Source organism: Copadichromis virginalis, linkage group LG5 (genome assembly GCF_057382275.1).
Source record: "Copadichromis virginalis isolate Kocher_CV1m ecotype Utaka linkage group LG5, C_Virginalis_male_GT1.1, whole genome shotgun sequence".
NCBI classification, from domain to species: Eukaryota; Metazoa; Chordata; class Actinopteri; order Cichliformes; family Cichlidae; genus Copadichromis; species Copadichromis virginalis.
This window is the reverse complement of record NC_140622.1, coordinates 18,462,748-18,480,012: the sequence shown is the minus strand read 5'-3', so window position 1 is coordinate 18,480,012 and position 17,265 is coordinate 18,462,748. Positions and strand designations below refer to the sequence as shown.

General features: G+C 40.9%; 1 protein-coding gene across 3 annotated transcripts; it reads right to left on the bottom strand.

Annotated features, from left to right (window-relative positions):
• Positions 1-258: 258 nt before the first annotated feature.
• Positions 259-16,739, bottom strand: ikbke (inhibitor of nuclear factor kappa B kinase subunit epsilon). 3 transcript variants are annotated; one of them, XM_085456336.1, is made up of 21 exons: positions 16,305-16,739; positions 14,898-14,997; positions 14,526-14,663; positions 14,301-14,430; positions 14,042-14,223; positions 8,660-8,820; positions 8,392-8,502; positions 8,086-8,265; positions 7,026-7,225; positions 6,772-6,830; positions 6,566-6,657; positions 6,348-6,449; positions 5,854-5,911; positions 5,129-5,241; positions 4,963-5,039; positions 4,837-4,876; positions 4,631-4,732; positions 1,344-1,440; positions 1,082-1,173; positions 858-929; positions 259-768 (listed from the first exon to the last, which is right to left on the bottom strand). In XM_085456336.1, the coding sequence occupies exons 2-21, from the start codon at positions 14,994-14,996 to the stop codon at positions 705-707; spliced, it is 2,169 nt and encodes a 722-aa protein (XP_085312462.1). In that variant the 5' UTR covers position 14,997; positions 16,305-16,739; the 3' UTR covers positions 259-704. The 3 variants fall into 3 exon arrangements, with proteins under 3 accessions (XP_085312462.1, XP_085312463.1, XP_085312464.1); XM_085456337.1 differs by having other exon boundaries at positions 16,333-16,739; XM_085456338.1 differs by having other exon boundaries at positions 16,555-16,739.
• Between the last annotated feature and the right edge of the window lie 526 nt (positions 16,740-17,265).

Below are 17,265 nucleotides of genomic sequence, written 5' to 3'. Positions count from 1 at the left end.
GGGTTAAAAAGATGAAATAGAGCAAATTCATCATCAAGTGGAATGATCAATCATTGGAAGGCCTTTTTCATCAAAAACACACAGACACAAAGAAAAACAGAGTCTACAAGCAACACCATTACCCTGTTTATAAGCAGATTTGTACAGAAACATTTTATACTGTTTTTTAATAATGTTTCTATATCCCAAATATAATCAAAACCTGCATACTAGTACACACTCTGTCTGGATAAATATACTATTCAAGGTTCTCCTACTCTTCCTCTTCTGTGAAACAAAGGACCACAAAAAACAGAGTAAGAGCTGACTATGCATTCATTGATCCTGGCTGACTATCTCTATGGCAGCCTATTACAAATACAATAACACTTAAGGCATTAATGAAGATTTTATTGATCTTATTACTGCTACACACACACACACACACACACACACACACACACACACACACACACACACACACACACACACACACACACACACACACCTGAAGCCTATCCTCCTTTCTCTTTGTGCTTATCTTATTTCTAAATTGATAAAGGACATTTCATTGATCATTAAAGGAAGAGGAAGCAGATAAAAACAAACACTGTAGATGGTCCTTGAAAGGCCAGTACATTCATTAATGGCACTTAAGATGAGGTGATTTTCAGAGAGTGTGCGTGCGCCTCTCAGAGGCAAGATCCAGAGACAGTGGTCTTGTGTCACAGTGTAGAAGGTCTGGCCAGAGTCGGCTCCAGAGCTGCAGGAGAGTTCACGGCTCCCAGGCTATGGAACCACAGAAATACCATCAGCATCATGCTGCGTGTGCTTTGACAGATGAGATTTGTTAACAGTAAGGTGGTCACACCACTGACCTCTCTATAATACCGTTGTTACACTGTAGCTCCCTCACCAGAATCTCCATTTCCTCCTTCAAATGGTGCATCCTACAAAAAAGAAAGAAATACTGCAATGGCAGTCGGGAAATGTCTTAATTTTACACACACACACACACACACACACACACACACACACACACACACACACACACACACACACACACACACACACACACACACACACACACACACACACACACCTGGAGACCATCTGGTCATTATCTTTGGGTATGACTGCTGACTGTTGTTCTGGTCTTTTGGACTGCAGAGTGTAAAGGATTCTGTCCATAACCTGAGGACGACAAATGAGACATGACATAGTCACTGACTTGCTCGACATCACTAATACAATAACTACTGAGCACAAACAAAAAGGCAGCACAGGAAAAATGCATATCAGACTCCATGTTTATGCATAAGGTGTCAAGACTGTCTCCTAGGCATGAAAAGAGTGATACTGACCTTATTCTGGCACTGCTCACTCATCTCTAAGTCTGCTATTAAGCCTGCAGAGAAAGAACTGAAGTCCTGCAGTCGGGTCTGCAGCTCCAGCATAAGGCTGCAAACAAATGTAGAAGCACACTTGAGTAAACCTAATTGGTAACAGACAGGTTTTCAAACCCACACCCACCATCCTGCACCATTCTTGGAAAGACCACTCTGCTTTCAGTTATTAAACACCATCATTAGGCTGGTAACTAGGCAGGGTTTAAGGCTCAACGACCTCATAGAAATAACCTTTTCTTCAAATTTTTAACCATCAAGTGAATACCAAAAATGTTGTTCACCCTTGTGTCCTTTTGGCCTCGCACTCCTTCACCTTCTTTTCCTAAGCCAGAGTTTCCTGTTGCTCCAGTTATTCCACTGCCTGCCATGGGAAAGCTATCGCTGGCCACACGAGTAAACAAAAATGCCATCCTGTTCCTGTTTTAGTTGCTCAAGCATCAAGTAATTTTCCACGGAGATTGGATATCCACTGACAGACAGTGCTGCCAAATGAAACAAATGCTTATAGATAAACAATCATGGTGGTGGTGGGTTTTCTTTTTAATTTTTATTGTCCAATCACGTTATAACGACGATGAAAGATAATTTAAAAAAGCATTACTGAGAAAATGGTGGTTTGTACATGTGCAGAGGAGTTGTGTTTTGGAGATGATCACACAGGATTTAACGATATTAAAGAAGTTTGATATAAAAAAGATTATCATTGAATCTAGATAAAACCAAATTTTTGTTGTTTGGAAACCAAAAGAAAAATATCAAAGTAAAAATATGTGTTGACAATGTATATTTAAAAAAAGAGTGAATTAAATAAAATTTCTTGGTGTGATCATTGACCACAAGGTCTGTTGGAAACCACAAATTACTTATGTTCAAGGGAAATTGGCACCGGGCATGGCCGTCCTGGGGAAAGATAGGAAATACTGGAGAAAGAAAGCACTGCACATATTATACTGTGCTTTACTACTGCCGTATATGAGCTACTGTGTAGAGGTCTGGGGAAACACATACAAAAGTAATACACAAACAATAACAATAATACAAAAAAGGGCCACTAGATTAATAAATAATCCAGGATACAGTGACCCTGAATCCTCCCTTAGTTATGTTGCAATAGACGTTGGCTGCCGGGGATTCCCATGATGCATTGAGTTTTTCCTTTCCAGTCACCTTCCTCACTCACTATGTGTTAACAGACCTCTCTGTATTGAATCATATCTGTTATTAACCTCTGTCTCTCTTCCACAGCATGTCTTTTATCCTGTCTTCCTTCTCTCACCCCCAACCGGTCGCAGCAGATGGCCGCCCCTCCCTGAGCCTGGTTCTGCCGGAGGTTTCTTCCTGTTAAAAGGGAATTTTTCCTTCCCACTGTCACCAAAGTGCTTGCTCATAGGGGGTCATATGATTGTTGGGTTTTTCTCTGTATCTATGAAGCGCCTTGAGGCGACTTTTGTTGTGATTTGGCGCTATATAAATAAAATGGAATTGGATTGAATTGAATTCCAAAAGAAATCTGATAATTGTTTATAGAAAGAGAAGGTGAGTATAACTTAAGAAGGAAATGGAATTTTAAAATACAAAGTGTTAGAACAACTTTAAAAAGTATGTCTATCTCCATAGCAGGAGTTAAATTATGGAACAGTCTAACAGAAGAAATTAAAGAAAGTAACAACATAAACCAGTTTAAAATAAAATATAAAAAACACATTTTAAACAAATATAAGAATGAAGAAAACAGGGTTATCCCGGGGCGGTAATGTTGTTCGTAATAGTGTTTTAGTTTGTTTGTTTCATAATTTGTGAATCTGCCAATGTAACCATTCTGTCTTTATTTATATGAAAGTAACTATACTGTGGTGGGGCTTGTTTATTTGTTTTGTTTTATTGTTTGTTTGTTTTGTCTTTGCTTTAGCTTCATATGTTGTTTGTTTAATTTAAGACTAAAAGAAAATTAAATCAATGAGACGTAAAACTTGAGGGGGTAGGGACTAATAAGTGTATACTTCTGCCTACTCCTTTTCAAACAAAATAATGGAATGATCTTTTGTAATGATTGTGAATGCACATGTTTGAAATAAAACTGAACTGAACTGAAGGAGGGACCGTGGATATATTGGATAAAGGATATAGAATACTGAACTGCCAGCCAGGGGGAAAAGAGGAGGACCTCAGAGAAGTCAAACCTTAAGATTAGGCTTAAAACCTTCCTTTTTGATAAAAATTATAGGTAGGGCTAGATCAAGTGACCCTGAATTCTCCCTTAGTCGCGCTGCAATATGCCTAGGCTGCTTGGAGCCTCCTATGAAAAACTCACCTTTTTCCCTGTCCATGTGTTTATACAGCACTCTGATGTAATTATTAATTATTATTAATCTGTGGCTCTCTTCCACAGATTTCCTTCTCTCACCCCCAGCCGGCAGATGGCTGCCCTTCCCTGAGCCTGGTACTTCAGGAGGCTTTTTCCTGTTAAAAAGGAGTTCTTCCTTCCCACTGTCGCCAAATACTTTCTCATTGGGGGTTTTCTGTTTGTTGGTGTTTTCTATGTTATTTCTGTGCTATTGTAGTTTTTTCACCTTAAAATATTAAGCCTTACCTTGAGGTAACTCTTGTTGTGATTTGGAGCTGTAATAAATAAACCTGAAGAAAATGTCACTGGATTCAGCTGAAATCCAGCAACAAATTGCAGATGGCTAAATCAATCAGTATTGTGTGTCAACTATGGAGACATTTCTTCATGGTGGAAGTAAGAATTGTTTTCTTTGTGTGTTTTTGTTTGGAACACATATTGTGTATTATAGAGGGTGGATAACATCTTTGCTTGCTGCTGGTGATGCTATCATCCAAAGGAGGACGATTGGAGTAGGGAGCGAACCACCCAGCCTTGAGCCAGAAAGAAGGATAAGTCACCACGTATTCACTGGATAATGACTTGTCAATCACAATCGTTTGTCTGGTCAAGGTGGCAAAAATTCTCAGTTTGAGGCTTCACAAGCTGCGTGGCTCCACCCATCTTTTATACCATATATGTTTTTAACCTGTATTTTAAATTAAAATGTTTCTACTCTACTTAAACACATTTGAAAGACAGAGAATCAAAGTGCATAAAGTACGTAACCTGTATTCCATGTTACACAAATATACAGTGATGATGACCAGGGTTAATCAATAACATACAATATCAGCTTTGATCAACTGTTTGAATGACTGCTAAAGGTTATTTTAATGAAGGAGTAGCTTGCTCTGACCTGTTCCATGTTCTTGTTGAGTCTAAAACCTCTTTGTATCTCTGCACACAGTCTTCTCTGAACAGAGATTTCACTCGCTTAATGTGGCTCGACAGGTGGATTCTGTCAAGGAAGAACGACAAACAGATTACACGACAGCGCAGGTACTTTACAGGCTGGGGCATAGCTGTGGGAACACAAATCCATAATCACACACACGCACTCACTTCTCAAACTTGTGGATTTGCTCATCATTGTATGCTAGCTCTGTGGGAAAAAGAAGAAATCTGTCAGATGAATAATATGAAACACAAACAAGAAATTTATAGTATCTATAGAGAAGCTGTGCATACTGCCAGTCAGCCTGTCTTTACGATAATGCTGATGAATTGCTGTTATCTTCTGTAGCAGCATCTCTATCTTCTGGCAGCTATAAGAAAAGAAATTAGTTCTAATAAACACTTATAAATAAAACCAATTGTCCATTCTGCAGTTTTGAATCCCTGCCCCAGATAGTACCTCTTATCATTGGCCAGAGTCTCTGACAACTTGGCCTGTTCTATCTGCAGTTGATCAAGTCGGTTCTGAAACTCTTGGATACCAGCACTGTACAAAGGTAGGTGTTGATGAACCTGAGGAGACAAGCATCTCAGATTCTTACACACAACACATCAACAAAGCACAAATCTGTGCAATCAGTTATGATTCAAGCACTCACATTTAGGGGATTCAATATGAGACGCATCAAATATAAGCTATGCTGTCTGCCTGTCTCTCATGATATTGAATTTCAGTCAACTGCGAGGGAACTCTAACTCCTTTGCATACCAGGTTTAAATCTTACTATAACACTAAGGCAATGTGCCTGTTTATATATAAATTCATAATAAACCTAAATTTAGCATCCTCTAAAATTTGAACTACAATACAGTATCTTATAATTCTAGTAGCAACTAAATATCCATCTCAAAGACACTCAATCAGTGTTAATATTTGCCAATAGGTAGCATAAAAAGCAGGATGATTATATCTGCTTTCCCTCTATGATGTTTTTAGAATAACAGCATGTAAATCAGGTGCACCACAAACTGCAGCATCCAGTACTACTACTACAGTACCAGCAAAAAGGTATTAAACCTTCACAAAGACAAGACATAATTTGAGTTTTAATTGTACAGTTTTAACTGGGACCTGTATAACTGCATCAGTCGAGCTTGTCTCTGTTTTTTGCTCTTGGTACTCACCTGCCGCAACCTTTGACCATTAGCAGCTGAGCCTTGATTTTCTGAAGTGTAAGGGTCTCTAAGAAATGTAGCAGATATTGGAGGAGAAAGGAAGGTTATAGGTTAAAGATGGCATTATTACAGTATCAGGAACATTAGAAATGTTTTGTGTCTATGTTTACACAAGACCTAGCCTCATTTGTCAAGATAAAAAAAAAATAAAAAAAATCTACCTCAGGTAACAAGTATGCCCGAATTATTGCAAACACTGCACTTTACCATCTCGAGTGCACTTTTACAGAATTAATTTTCTGTGCTTATTCTAAAAACACTTACGGGTGCCAGTGCTACCCTTCAGCCTTCTAGTAGATACACTGTATGTATTCATTTGAAAATCCCACGTGACTCCCTTCTTGAGCTATCACATTCACAAGATTTCCAGAAAACTTGCTGCAACAACAATACCTCTTCAGCCTTTTACAGCTTAGGGTTAAAAAGTGTGCAGACAAACTTACAGTGTGCGAATCCCGTGTTCTGCATTGAGGCAGGACTGCAGTCTAATGGTGACCATGGCAATACTGTGCAAGGCTTCTCTGCACTCGTTGCGCAATTTCATTCTAAGAAACAAGAAAAATAGGGAAACGCAGAACATAAACTGAAGGGAAATAACACCCGGGAGGCCCAGAATTCCAAGAAGACTAACAAATAATTTTTATCTGTGTTTGTGTCTCACATGTAGCTGTAATATCCCTGCAGCAGCAACTCCCGGTGCGTGTGCAGCAGCCGTACTATCCTCAGATACTGGTGGACTACACCTACTACAATCTAAAAATAAAAGGGGATCGGGGGGAAAAGAAGGCAGATATGAAAAGTGTTTAGTATATAAAATAATATATTAAATAATATTTTAAACTACCGGTAATAACAGGGAGCATTTACCTTGGAGAAATTGTAATCTGCCATGATGTCAAACCTGGCCGGGATGACGGGACTCTCTGCTGCAGAGGACAAAAGAAATACATCGCAAAAAATATAGAATTCATGAAAATGTGCAATCATGTCTGTGCAACTGTGTGATAACAACTGCATGCTCACACCAAACCAGCTAAAATATTTCTGTTGAGACAGAAACTGACACCTTTTTCTCAAAACTTAACACACACATATTTCCGTTATGCAAGTCTCGGTCTTACGTTCTCTGAATGGCAGGCTGGTGTTTGCTTCATCAGTTGCATAGCTGAGCAGAATGAGGGGCTGAGAAGGTGAAGTTCGTGGAAGATTGACCACCTTCATGCTGCCCTCCAAGAGCAGGTCATGTCCGAGGTACATGTGATGTTGTTGCTGTACCCCTATACCTGTTTGAGACGCCACCTCTTCGAAGAAGATTGATACTCTGGTTGAGAAGAGAGACAGATTTTAATTTTGTTAGACACATTTTTAAATTTCAGGAGCAAGTTTGCTTCTTAAGACTGTTCTCAGTGCGCCTGGTCGCTGCTGTTTGGAGTGAAACTTATTTAGTTAACTTCTTTCTTTTTGACACACAGTTTTCTCCTGGAGCTGGAGGCTTTGAATACCCTTTTGATTTGTTCTTGTCATTGGTGTTTTTCTTATTAATGTCCAAATCCCCACAAATAAAGTGTATTAAATTTCGGTGATTACATGTGTCAGTAAGTCTTTTAAACCTTTAGTTCGCTTCATAAACAATGACAAAATAATAATGGTCAGATTACCATAAAGCTGAGTTGCAGACATATTTTTATACAAAAATAAATGTAAAATAATTATTGTATTTGTTTTAGCTTTTTGTCTTTTTTTCAGTGCTGGCAGAGACAAAAACAGGAAACATGGGGTGAAAAAAGATGAGGAAATAGCAGCAGTTATGTTTGCATAAAAATCACTATTTCTTAAATTACAAACGTAACATACAAATCTGCTCTGTCCTCAAACGCTCTGAGTTCTACTGCACAGATTCAATGAACTGAGAGTGAAAGGCTTTAAAAAAGCAATTTGAGATTACAGATATAATCCACAGCTCAGCACAGAATTTACTGGCATTACCACATTAAAACTATAACACATATTACACCTCATTATTCTGCGAGTTCTTCTGCTGCGTATTTCTTGTATAAATTCCAGAAAACAAAATGGTTTCACGTCATTGTCAGTAACAAATTCAAACTCTCATCAAGATACTGAGCTTGCACTACATTTTTTTAATAAACAAAAACAGCCAAAGGAAAAAAAAGGACTTACGTGTTGTAGTGGTGTATGTAGATGCAATGTGCCATGGCCTGCTGCAGAGAAAAGAGGTGAACTGCTTGCCGCTGCAACACATCTGTGGTGGCTGTGAAGAACTGGTCAAAGCACCAACACTTTTCCTGGTCAGCCTCCATTATACCTGCTAGTACTGGAACCAGCTGCACCCTTAGACCCCTACAGCCACAGAGACAGGGAGAGCAAGAAAAGGGAACAACAAAGAGAGACAAAAAAAACCATGAGGGTTTGATGGTGACAAGGTGTGTATAAATAGGATTTAGTTGTTTTTATTAGGTGGCATACTGTGACAGCTGGCAGCTGTGAGGTAGGTGATAGCTCCAGTCTATAGGTCCGCCCTCTCTCCGTTGTATTCCAGCTATCGCCCCCATAGGTTTCTCTGTGGTTATTTTGAACCTATAAAACAAAACCCCCAAAATGGTTCAGAGGAAATACATAAATATATGTCCTAAGGCACAGTTACTAACATTGATCATGGCTGGTACATGTAGATGTACAGATGTTAGCTGTGGTTTCAGTTGGGGGCTTGAAGAACTCTAATGTATTAACTTACATAATGGGCTTGTTCCTGCGTGGTCCTTCATATGGTGTGAAGGGAAGACTCCCAGTGGCAGCGTGGTATAAGGTCACACCAATACTCCACAGGTCGACACTCACCCCGTAAGATTTATGATGAGGCTTACGTAGCACTGCGCGCTCATACATGTCTGGGTGCTACACACACACATGAAGAAGAGAAAACAGTCAAAGCACCTTCATAGTGAGCCACAGTGCGCCATTTCGATCCAGCACTGTGTATCAGTCAAGTCTACATAGTTCACCTTTTGTTCTGATAACGCAGTGATTCCCTGGCTGGGGCCCCCTTGTGGGGTGCAAAGGTACCACAGATGGGCCGCAGAAACAACAGAAGGTCAGTTTGAAATTCCTCAGATGTATGTACTTTTATAAATATATTTATTTATATAAAAAGTGACTTAAAACTGGCGATAAAAGCTTGTGAGTTTGGGATATTACTCATTATTTTAGCCTAAAGTCGCTGCTCTTGTATCAAAGTTTGTGTGCCAGTGGCAGGTGGGTCACACATTGGCCTTTAAGACGTTACATATGACTGGGTAGCATTTGAAATTTATAGCCATAATCGTGTTTTTTATGGTTTTCTGATAAAATTTTCAAGAAAATACATCACTTGTATTTTGATTAGTGAGTGAAGATTTAAGACTAGATGAGCCCCATGGGATTTTCTGGTTTTTAAGTGGGCTGCAGCACTCTTGATTTTAGGAATGGCTGTTATAACTAATAGATTTGACCACTAGATGGCTACCTAGTCCTGATCATGCAGGCTGCCTTTAAATATTCAAATTTGGGCTCCTGAAGATTGTCATTTAAATGTCACTTGGATACTGTCCACTTTGCTGTGAAATCGGACCCTGGTAACAAAACATTTTCACATCTACCTCAGGTTAAATCACTCGCAGAGGTGTTGGTCTCAACCTAATCTAACATAACACAGAGATTCACATCAGAGTTTACAAGGTAAGATATTCCATTGGGGAAATTGGGAAAAGCAAAATAGTTTAGTGGGGACAAGGCTGCAAGCCGAGTGCTGAAGGAAGCATTTTAATTATTGCAATATGAAAGTGTATCGATTTCAAGCTTTTACTTTAAAAATCAACACAATCAATACTTTTTATTGACCCCAGTTATTAGATGGGAATGAATGCACTCTTTCACCACTGTACCTACAGATGGAAAAACGCATCATCATAAATGTTTTTAACTGTAGTGCAAATGGAGCATAAATGCAACGGACCATGTCAAGGCCACCTGCAGGCTAACCCGAACCTGAAAAAATAATATAAGACAACTCTATGTCTACTAACCACTGCTTGCTTTATTCTTTAGGCGGGATAGTGGACCTGCACAGAGCACTTGCTGTCGATGAAGGCAGTGTAAAAAACATGTATTTCAGTCAGTGAGTGGGCTACTCTTCCCTGTCCTGTTGGTCATCCCACAGACAAAAACGATGGAAAGTACCCACTACAGCTATTGTCTGTGCGTTTCCTGCTGTATTTTTTTTTAAATCTTTGATTTTTTTTCCACATTCTCCCTTTTCTATTCTGGTCCACTCGACAGTGAATCAGCATTCGATTGACTCCTAGGTGATTCAAGTCCAGTGCCGTACAGTAGGATTTTGAAGGACTGCATGGCAGCACGTGTGCGGTGGCTAAAAACTCCTCTGTTTGCTGTCCTAATGGAAGCATGTACATCTGCTGATATCCCAGCGTTGGTGTTGTTTCTACATCATCATAGCAGTGTCGGTCGACAATCACCATCGCAACTGACCAATCATGTTGTCTGAGCATTCATTTAGCATTAGCCAAGCAGTTATCTAATCAGGGCTTTAGGTGCACCAGCACAAAAGTTAGGTGCACCCAAATCTTTCAACCGCATCGCTTAACACGACAGTTTTACATATTCACTTTTTTTTTTTTTTTTTTTAAATTGCTGTCCATACAGACATATTGATTTGTAAATGATTAACTAACAATCTTGTCAGCACAAAGTTCTTTATTTTGAGCACAGTTCTACAAGAAAGATAAGTTACTGAAAAAGTGCTTGTGCTTAAAGTGCTTTGGCACTTTGCCACTCTTTGGCAATATTGCAGGCAATGTTAAACTTAATCATGATCTCTGCCTCCTCTGATGACCTGTTTCCTGCTGTGAAAGGCAGTGGGGAGAGGGGACACCTGGGCAGTGCATTTATCGCGGCATATAATGTGCTTTCTGGATACACTGTGCTGTCTCAGCATTTCAGTTCGAAACGTATTAGCACCAGTCACAATTGCAGTATTGCCGGCCATGGTCCTTCCACACAGTAAATGCAGTGCATCATGTTGTCAGCTTTATCTGTATCTTAGCCAGGGAAACTGGTCAAGCCACTCTTCTATTGTATATACTTTCCCCCTTTTGCTTTCAATGGGCTCTGGCTCGGAGTCAATCGTATGTGGCTCATTATCTGATGCTGTCTCTGGACCAGTGTTACAGAGGTTTTATTAGAGACACAGCTAGTTTTGCAATTTGGCATAATTTTAAAAAAGTTTACATTTCTTCAGTATTAAACAGCAGAAATTCGGTTTTCTTGTCAGAGGTCATTCTTGGGAAAAATACAATTTAAAAAAAACAGCGGCCGACAGCGCTGTACACGACTTGTTTGTAACAAGCGAACGAATAACGCAGAAAACAGATTTGAGATGGGAAACTGTTCTCAAAATAGAGAAAGAGCTGTGAAGGAAGTGTTATTTTATCATGGTGGAAGCAAAACAGCAAAAGTAAGAGGGAATTAATGGCAATGTTTATCAAATGTGAAGTGTAGTTTTGATCTTCTTCAGTGAATTTTGGTTGGAGAGAGACAACACCTGCAGCTTCACTGTGAGCTGTCGGCTTTCAGCCCCGACAGCGTGGGGGCATAAGTGCCGTTGGGTGAGAAAGCCGACTGTGGTGAGGCGTGGTCATCGATGCAGACGCACCTGCACAGCATCCGCGATCACGCCCGCTGTGTTAAAACACGGGGGAGCAGGGGTTGTGGGTTGGAAGTTGTGGTGTGATGTGATGCGTGGCTGGCAGCTTAAGAGCTGCAGCTGATAACAATAAATGGCTCTAAATGATGATCTGTGGTCCCACCGTGACTTATTCACACCACACCGACATCTCACAGATTCTGATGCATCGGGTCCATGCTTTGTGTTTACGTCTTTGTCCGGAATCCTTTTCCCTGCTCTCATTTACTGTTTTAGCTGTTTGGTGGTTTTTGAAATAGTTTTGTGAGGTTTAACTTGAGATTCTGGCGTTTCTGATAAAATATATTTATATTATATCAGGATTTAATGAATCAAATTGATTATTGACTACTCACCTCTCTCTATCCGCCTGCACTTTCAAACATATAGACACCTAGACCTACAGGAATATTTGGACCAGGGCCAACCAGAGAGGTCCCGCCCCTGACTATCTCTGATTGGTTTAGACCACGATATGGGCATAATGTGTGTCTGTTGTTGACCACACGTAGACAGAGTTGCGGAGACTTTTTTTACTCAAACGGCTGATCGCACCGGTGTGACCTAGGATATTTTTTAGTCGCACCATTCAGAAATTAGGTTGCATGTGCGACCTAATTGGTCGCACTCTAGAGCCCTGCTAATGCTACTATCACAAGCAAACCAGCACTAAAAACATAATAAACTGTAATCAGTCTTCACTCACTTATTCGAAGGTCCCCAAAGTATTTACAGTGGGGCAAAAAAGTATTTAGTCAGCCACCGGTTGTGCAAGTTTCCCCACCTAAAATGATGACAGAGGTCAGTAATTTGCACCAGAGGTACACTTCAACTGTGAGAGACAGAATGTGAAAAAAAATCCATGAATCCACATGGTAGGATTTGTAAAGAATTTATTCATAAATTAGGGTGGAAAATAAGTATTTGGTCAATAACAAAAATACAACTCAATACTTTGTAACATAACCTTTGTTGGCAATAACAGAGGTCAAACGTTTACTATAGGTCTTTACCAGGTTTGCACACACAGTAGCTGGTATTTTGGCCCATTCCTCCATGCAGATCTTCTCGAGAGCAGTGATGATTTGGGGCTGTCGCCGAGCAACACGGACTTTCAACTCCCGCCACAGATTTTCTATGGGGTTGAGGTCTGGAGACTGGCTAGGCCACTCCAGGACTTTCAAATGCTTCTTACGGAGCCACTCCTTTGTTGCCCGGGCGGTGTGTTTTGGATCATTGTCATGTTGGAAGACCCAGCCTCGTTTCATCTTCAAAGTTCTCACTGATGGAAGGAGGTTTTGGCTCAAAATCTCACGATACATGGCCCCATTCATTCTGTCCTTAACACGGATCAGTCGTCCTGTCCCCTTGGCAGAAAAACAGCCCCATAGCATGATGTTTCCACCCCCATGCTTCACAGTAGGTATGGTGTTCTTGGGATGCAACTCAGTATTCTTCTTCCTCCAAACACGACGAGTTGAGTTTATACCAAAAAGTTCTACTTTGGTTTCATCTGACCACATGACATTCTCCCAATCCTCTGCTGTATCATCCATGTGCTCTCTGGCAAACTTCAGACGGGCCTGGACATGCACTGGCTTCAGCAGCGGAACACGTCTGGCACTGCGGGATTTGATTCCCTGCCGTTGTAGTGTGTTACTGATGGTGACCTTTGTTACTTTGGTCCCAGCTCTCTGCACGTCATTCACCAGGTCCCCCCGTGTGGTTCTGGGATCTTTGCTCACCGTTCTCATGATCATTTTGACCCCACGGGATGAGATCTTGTGTGGAGCCCCAGATCGAGGGAGATTATCAGTGGTCTTGTATGTCTTCCATTTTCTGATGATTGCTCCCACAGTTGATTTTTTCACACCAAGCTGCTTGCCTATTGTAGATTCACTCTTCCCAGTCTGGTGCAGGTCTACAATACTTTTCCTGGTGTCCTTTGAAAGCTCTTTGGTCTTGGCCATGGCGGAGTTTGGAGTCTGACTGTTTGAGGCTGTGGACAGGTGTCTTTTATACAGATGATGAGTTCAAACAGGTGCCATTCATACAGGTAACGAGTGGGGGACAGAAAAGCTTCTTACAGAAGACGTTACAGGTCTGTGAGAGCCAGAGATTTTCCTTGTTTGAGGTGACCAAATACTTATTTTCCACCCTGATTTACGAATAAATTCTTTACAAATCCTACCATGTGAATTCATGGATTTTTTTTTCACATTCTGTCTCTCACAGTTGAAGTGTACCTCTGGTGCAAATTACTGACCTCTGTCATCATTTTAAGTGGGGGAACTTGCACAATCGGTGGCTGAATAAATACTTTTTTGCCCCACTGTAGGAAACCTGGCAGAGGTTTGCTCAGTGAGTCCGCTATCTTACCAGATACTCTTCAGTTCCATAAATGGAGACAAACTTCTCGTCATCTTCGAGCTCTCTTGCTGCTCCAAAGTCTGTCAGCTTGTAAACAGACCTGCCGTCCTCCCCAACCTGCCGCATTATGTTCCCTGGCTTAATGTCCCGGTGTACCACTCCATTTTCACGCAGGTGATTCATACCTTGCACTGAAGAGAACAGAGGGTGGAAAGTTTCAGGAACAGGTGCATAAAATTACAGACCGATACCACATATACACACCCACCTATACACTGCAATACTGTGAGGAACTCTGTTTCAGCGAGACCAAAGGCGTTTTCCGGCTCCTCGAGCAGGCTTAGGAGACTCCCTCCTGAACAATACTCCATCACCAGCACCTTCTGTTTAGAGGGCAGCTGAAAGGTGAGGGATTAACCGTGAGGTGTGCTTCTTTTACATGTTGCTAATATTTTTCTTTTTTTTTAATATAGATATCTTTTTGTATTCTTACCTCTTCCACGGTGAATAGCTTGATAATATTGCTGTGATTGAGTTTCCGGAGCATCTCGAACTCCCTCATCTGGACCTGGTGGGGGCGGTTGTAGCTCATTATGTTAAACACCTTGACGGCCACCAGTTCACCCGACCTCTGCAAACAAGCATGCACATTTGCATCACAGATACATCACAGCATTGCGCAAATGTGTCAGCAATCAACAGCATCTCTGAAACCACAGCTTTTCTTATCGTACATCCTGGTATTGCTCTGAGCAAAAGAAGAAGAAGAAGAAAAGCAGGCTGAAATTTCAATAATGACGGCAGCACTGATGTGAATGACTTTTCCTGTGAGTACGATGAGATGATAAAACCATCCTGTGGTTACCTTATGGCGTGCTTTGTAGACGCTGGCAGTAGCCCCCTGCCCGAGGACATCGTCTACAGACCACAGGTAGCTTATTGTACTGGCTGTAATACCTGACATACTGGAAGAAATGAGAAGGGAGGGTTACTATTATTAGAAAAGCCTTGGGAGACAGAACCAAGGTTATCCAATCATAAAACAAACAAATGCTAAAATAAAGAGGTTAGTATCGGATAACCGTACGGCCTGCTGTTGTAGTATTTGTCAGTGCATTGCCATACTGCAAATTCTGGTGTCAATCTGATACCAAGTAATGCAGGGCCAGCATTACCTTTTGACTTGTAAAGGTACTTTACCTGGGGTATAGCAGTGTATCATGACATACGAGATGCACCAGGATCAATTTGCATATTCTAAACAAAACTCCTCTGTTTGCTGTCCTAATGGAAGATGTACATCTGCTGATATCCCAGCGTTGGTGTTGTTCCTACATCATCATAGCGGTGTCGGTCGACAATCACCATCGCAACTGACCAATCACGTTGTCTGAGCATTCATTTAGCATTAGCCAAGCAGTTATCTAATCAGGGCTTAAGACCAACTTTTTGCCACAGTTGCACTGGTGTGCCTAACTTTTTTCTTAGGTGCACCAGCACAAAAGTATTCTAAACAGATTTAGAGATCACTAAATCATGGTGGTTTTTACTTTCTACAACAATTAGTTGTTAAAACAAAACCTTTCGGCTTTTCATTTATTGTGAAACTGGGTTTTTTTTGGGGGGGAGGCCTGGAATGTAAATGTGCCTGTCTGTAAAGCACTTTTGGTCATCTTTTATTAATTAAAATGTGCTGTAGGCTATAAACAAAATCAATGTGACAGTCAACACAACAAGGTTGAGACATCTTTCATACTGCATGACAGGCTCCAACCCACACCTAGACACTAATAAGGTTAAACGGAAAGGAAATGTTGGATAGATTGATGTTTGAGGTGAGGTTTTTTTATATTTCTAAAATAAATAAATAATTTAACACAATGCAGTGGGCTACATGTCAAACTGAGAATAGAAAAACAAAGTATCGATCCTATTATGCTAGTATCGATCTGACACCAATACCGGCGTTGGTATCGATACTTTCAATTTTTGAATCGATCCGCCCACCTCTAGTATTTGCATTTATTTATTCGCTTTAAACAGGCTAGTTGAGTTCATGTCATCACAGCAGCCATTTTTCCCATTAAAAGCAGGTGTTACATTAATTAAAGCTCTGTCAGTAGACAAATACCTCCACGGATATCTCCACTAACACGATTTTTTACATTTTACTAAACTTCTACATCAAAGGCTCTATTAAAACGACGTTAATACGCGGTTAGCTACTTGAAGCTAGGTGTTTAATTAGTTTAGCAGGGCTCGCGCTACTAACCTATGTAGGAGCTGTAGCCGGACCTCACCTGGACCCGGTGCTGCTGCTCGTCAGTCGTCCTTTTAGCCCTGACGGTAACGTGGCAGGAGCAAGAAAACCGCTTTTTTTCAGCCGTGCCGCCACAAATAACTGCTGGTAATGTTGGTTACTAACTCCAACTGCCCTCTGGGTTACTGTAAATCCAGCTCGTATGAAAACAAAATACGCCTACGTGTGAAACTTCTTCCGCAGTTAGAAGCAGCTTTCATACCTGGAAGGGCTCCTTTCCGAACAGGTGAGACGCGGAGAGGTGCTGCTGGACACGGGCTCAGTGTGCCGTGGGTCACTTTTTGTAACGGGGATCCAGGAGGGTTCGTTCAGAGGCAGCAGCTGGCCGCATTGCGTTATCGTTTGGGAAGTGCGGACTTCACGTTGTGGGACGGACTTTAGATGAAGGCGGAAATGTAGTTTCCCTCTGTGCCTGTGTGAGAGTGACTGCCGTGAGAGTACGCAGATCAGCTCAGAGAAACTGGGGCTGGAAAACCCAGGAGCCATACTGGGATTATGTTTTTGCTAGAGGGAAGTTGTAGCAAAAAAACAAAAAACACCAACAAAACTTTGCTACTCTCTTACATAACCATACAATAGTTTTAAGTGTACTTGGTAATTAATGCTCTTATTTATCTCTGTGCATTTTGCTCCTTTCACCACTGACTTCCCCAAAGAATTAGATTAAAATGAAAATTGGCCGCTTAGTTTTGCTGTTTGTCTGTTTTTAGCGCTTTATTAGCAAGTGTTTCATTACTCCTCCTTAGCATGCCATTTGTGTTATGTTTATCCACCTGTTACTGTTACAGCATGTACAGCTATCACTGCTGTACATGCTGTAACTATGTACAGCTGTCACTCCTACTACATCACTGCCAGCATTAATCATAATCATCATAGTATCAGATCTGTATTTATAAATGGCATACTAAGG

Excerpts from the sequence above, each read along its gene's own strand:
- ikbke (XM_085456336.1), bottom strand. The coding sequence starts at position 14,996 with ATGTCAGGTATTACAGCCAGTACAATAAGCTACCTGTGGTCTGTAGAC. Across the intron at positions 14,664-14,897 it reads TCTACAAAGCACGCCATAAG|AGGTCGGGTGAACTGGTGGC; the intron begins GTAACCACAGGA and ends GCTTGTTTGCAG. Across the intron at positions 14,224-14,300 it reads CACAGTATTGCAGTGTATAG|TGCAAGGTATGAATCACCTG; the intron begins GTGGGTGTGTAT and ends TGTTCTCTTCAG.